At 34.7% G+C, this 5,000-nt stretch overlaps 1 protein-coding gene across 1 annotated transcript in view; it reads right to left on the bottom strand.

The window, feature by feature from the left end:
* Window positions 1-959: 959 nt before the first annotated feature.
* The window catches only part of LOC137636062 (uncharacterized), a 4,485-nt gene continuing 444 nt past the window's right edge, over window positions 960-5,000 (bottom strand). Inside the window, exon 2 of the mRNA XM_068368490.1 lies at window positions 960-4,583. Coding sequence (XP_068224591.1) covers window positions 1,228-3,669 — 2,442 coding nt within the window. The 5' untranslated portion in view covers window positions 3,670-4,583 and the 3' untranslated portion in view covers window positions 960-1,227. The remainder of the gene's footprint in view (window positions 4,584-5,000) is intronic.

The raw sequence follows: 5,000 nt of genomic DNA, 5'->3' as shown, positions 1-5,000 counted from the left end.
CTCTACATGCTGAATTCGATTCATCACAAAAACTGACCGTTTCTGCATTTTTGACAATTTATTAGTAGACGAATTCAACCAAGAGAGCGCTACCTGACTATCTGAAAACACATGAAGGCCAACAACATTTAAAGGATTGATGCATAATGGTCCAGCTAATTCGTTATACAAATCTAAAACCACTTCCGTTGCAAAGGCTACTCCCTGCATCTCCAAAGATGGAATGCTTTTACTTTCCAACTGCCTATTTATCATACGCTTTTTTTGCCATCACAAAACTAGACGATATAGAATCAATATCAATGATGTACACAACAACACCATAAAGTAATTTAGAGCTATCACAGCAAGCAGCCAAATGAAATTTTCCATCCCTACGTCCAACAAATCTATCATTAGCAATATCAGGAGCAGAATTGGCCTGATTAGCAATATTATGCCATTCTTTACGTAACTCTGGTGATAATTGATCGTCCCATCCTAAATTTCTATCACACTGAAGAACCATGAAGAAATAATCTGCTTCGATTTAGGATGGGACCAGTAATACCAAAAAGATCAAAGTGAGAGGCAATGGTACTTAAAATTTCCCTCTTAGTTTTAGCCTTACCATTCAACTGAAATTTATTTGCTAACAGACAATCAAGTGATCGATTCCACTGCATACCAAGAAGTTTAACAACCTCTACCGTTTCAGAACCTGTGCAGGAATCTATTTCTCCCTGTAGGGACCTGTCATTAGTAACGAACTGTTGTAAATCAAAACCATAAGGAGAAAATATAGATCCTACCACAGAATATGCCCAGTGCAGATTTTCATTTTCATTGCACTAAAAGCACAATTGTCCATATAAGACAAAGAATAAATGCACCTTTTCAACTCCTTCAACTGGTTTTCATCATGCTCAGCATCTAAAATCAAAATCTTGTAAAGACCGAGCATCAACAAAGTTGTGGGAACATCTTAAGCCGAAGCTCAACCTAACATTCCGATATGCAACAATGGTAAAATCTCCCTTCTCAACATTTTTATACCATAAAAAACAAAGTCTATTAGCATCAACACCACTTAATGCAATCTGGTTAAAGGCCTTACATAGATCAAAGCATACTAACAATTTATCAAACCTTAAATGTAATAATGATGAAGAAAGTTTCTGATTTAGGCATGGACCTGCATGTATGGCCTGGTTATGACTTATTGTCTGACCCTTGGTTGAGTTTCTTTCACACAAGTTTGATAGAAACAACTCTACATTTGGTAGTTTCACGATTCAATTTGAACACACCCATATGAGGCAAAAAAGAGTGTTCTGGGTGTTCATGTACAAACTGGTCAAGATTAGGAATCCTTTCTATTATTCCAACCCTTTCCTGTTCTTTTAGGGCTTCATTCATTAACTGTAAATGAGATGGATTTCTCTTTAGTTTTTTAAGATTAGATTCCAAAATAGCTTTAGCCAAATGAAAATTTCTACCAAGCATATGAGATACTTTTGCATTCCACAAAAGTGGCATAACTAATCTACCCTCCTCATTCTGAATAGTGTGATCCAAACAATATTTGACAAGCTGATCATGCAGCTCTGAATTCTCCAAATCATAAACCTCATTGTCCAAGTGAATATATTTATTACAAATATTGGCAAGCACATCATCTGTGGCTTTATCTAACTCTGAACGAATTACATTGCCTTTTTCATCGATTACACTGAATTCTGAAACCTTAATAGGATAATCAACTTCACACTTATCCAGAGAAAACGGCTTATCTATCTTTACACCCAAACCAGTAACATACTGATGACAATTTATAACCGAGGAGGACGGATGTAGATAAGGAATATCCTTCAATAAGGTGTCAATTTCACCTTTAAGAAGGACACCAAACGGGGTCATAGCATACATAGACCTGCTATTCCTACCAAAAACTACTTCTGTGAGTGGTAAACAATATCCTGATTTAGTTCCCAAAATCAAATCAATATTTTCAATGCAATCACTATTAGGCGTTAGAAACTCATCAACCAACACATACCCTTTCGTCTGGAAACCGTAAACCACTTTGCCCAAACCTTTTAATTTCAACTTTATGTTAATAGATGGGATACATAATGCCTCTATTTTGTGAATAGCATTACCAATTATAATTTCAAATTCCACTAGTTTTGAGGCATATTTCTGAGAAACATTAATACCATTTATTCTCAATTCAACCTTGGCTTGTAATACCTTTAAATCCAAAGCATTGGCTAGTTCCTCACTAATCAGATTTAACTGACTTCCATCATCCTTCAATGCTCTTGTGCTTCTGTTTTGGATGCTACAAGAAAAGGTAGGTAGAATGCTGGAATCACAGTCCAAATTACTTTTAAGAGCCTCCATTATAACAACGTTATTATTAGATTCCATGGACGAATTCTTATTATCCTTTTTCGAGGAAGTCTTAGGAGATACAGATTTTCTATTATCATTAGCAGATGCTGATTTTTTACTATTCTTACAGAGGAAACTAAAGTGCCATGCTTTACAAAACTTACATTTCATCTTAAATTTAAAGTTACATTTGTCAGTAGTGTGACTCAAGCTTGCACACTTACAACACCCATTTAAAGATTGAATTTTGCCAAGCTTAGTGGTAACATCCGAAAAAATTTCACATTTATAAATAGGATGCGAGGCAGGTTTGCCTTCTGTGGTACACAAGACACAAGGAAAGAAATTTGACGGTTTCCTTAGGGAACTAACACTAGCAGCATAACTTGCACTATTCTTCCTATGATTATGATTATCATGGAATTTGTTTCCTACATTAGACCTCTTACTTTGCTCATTAAATCTTTCACAGGCCTCAAAGAAATTATCATTAATTTCCTTTAGCGTTGGCCTTGATGAATTAGTAATCTGGGTTAAGTGTACTTTAAAACTATTATCTAAGCCCTGCCAGAAAAAATACCTCAAAAAATCCTCACGTAACAGAGACAAACTTTCAGCTGCTTGAGTTAGATTTCTTATCTGTGAAATATATTCAAATGGGTCACTTTCTAATTTCATATTGATTTCAGAGATTTTTTTGATGGTATTAAAAATTCTGAGGTCTTTAGAAGCTAGGGCCTCTGTTAGTAATTTCTTGGCATGAACATAACTCTTCTTGTCCGATTCTAATGATTCTAAAAGTACTAAGGCCCTTCCACTGATTTGCTGCTTTAACAGAATAAATTTGTCATATTCTGAATATTTGAACATAGACGTTATGTCTTCAAAATCTTTAAAAAACTTCAATAGATCCTCCCCTTCTTGGCTACGAAATTCTGGAAGCGGAGCAGTGGGACTCTTCAACAAACTTCGGGCAGTATCAACACTAACATTAGAAGGGGAAACATTTCGTGTAAGCTCAGCAGTACATTCCCGAATTTTAACAACATAACTTTCACAGGAATCAAGTTCGGCATTTAGCCATGTTTCATCCTCCTCTTCAGACCATTTGAGCCTTTGAATTTCACTATTATACTTCTTAAGCGATTCTAAATGATCTTGTAACTCTGACTTAATCTTACTCTTTTCCAATTCAGTTAACTGACAATAATTAGTCCTTTTATTATAACATTCAGTTACTAACTTACGAATATATTTTCGGGAATTAATCAACAACTTTAATTCAGACGTCATGTTTAATTAGGAATTTGCTTTTACAATGTCTGATAAACAATTATAAATCCACTGAAACAGACAGTCTAAACCCCCTCTATTTAAATGAATGCCGTCAGCTTTAAAATAGCTAGGGTCATCGAGTTTTGACGAACCGTTAATCAACAAAGTTTTATATTTAAAGGGTTGACGGTCTAACCACTTATTAAAATTTCTAGCTAATTTCTTATACAAATCTGCAGAAGGGGTGCCGTGTCTATTAGTACTTTTCAAGTGGCGAATTTCAACGTGAGCAACAACAAATAGTGAATTTGGTAACCTTAATCTCAAAATAGCAAAAAAACGTTCACAATCTGCTTTAACAATATTCAAATCCACATTCTCCTTTATATCGTTTCCACCCAAAAATACAACAGTCACTTCTGGATTATATTCAGACAAATCGTCCAACAACTTCGGATTAAGTATAAAGTTTCTATATCCGAATCCAGGAAATGCAAAAAATTCAACAGGCACTTTAAGATCACCGTATATCAAACAAGAATAACCTAACTGCTGCAAGTCCCGAACGTAACTATGGCCTAAAACACCGATTTTCATGTAACCTTTAACAAAATATGCTCAAAGATACCGACACTAAATAACACCAAAGGAAGGGCAGCAGGCAGCAATTTCTTCTCAAGTCCCCCCAGGGGTTCCATACACAATATTTTATCAATGGCAAGGTAAAAAACAAATAAAATGAGGTAAATGAAGCAAGAAGTTTTTTAAAGTCCAGTTATATTAATTTAATTAATATTTTTGATAAGAATTACTGGTTGAGACAACCGAGACGATTAATTGCTGTCCTGCCTCCCTCAAGTTAGTAACTTACTTCACCGGAAAACAACCGTATGAAGCAAGCCCCTACCAATGACTATCATGTCTCTCAGGATCTGAAAAACAAAAAACACTCCCTGTAAAACTGGTCAGGTAAAAGGGAAACTAAATTACTTACGGGAATCCGTATTAACAAAAACAAAACTCAAAACGGGAATCCGTTCACTAAAATTACCTTCGATAGAATTCGATTTTGTAATTTTGAAAACACAAACATATTGTTCATAAACTGTGGTAATCCACCAAAAACGAAACTTAATGGCTAATAGCCTAATGTGGTAATCCACGAATAACAATTAATGAATTTTCAATAAAAGTGGTAATCCACTGTAAAAAACCTAACTTTTAACGCTATAAAAAAGAAAACCGAAAACAAAATTGGTAAAATAGTAATTTCTTTTGATCCCGAGATTTATTTTTAACAAGGTCTTGAGAAGGGAACTAATTTAATCAAATGTATTAAATCATTATGG

This window comes from Palaemon carinicauda, unplaced genomic scaffold, assembly GCF_036898095.1.
Source record: "Palaemon carinicauda isolate YSFRI2023 unplaced genomic scaffold, ASM3689809v2 scaffold2208, whole genome shotgun sequence".
Classification (NCBI taxonomy): domain Eukaryota; kingdom Metazoa; phylum Arthropoda; class Malacostraca; order Decapoda; family Palaemonidae; genus Palaemon; species Palaemon carinicauda.
This window is presented reverse-complemented; position numbering and strand designations above follow the sequence as displayed.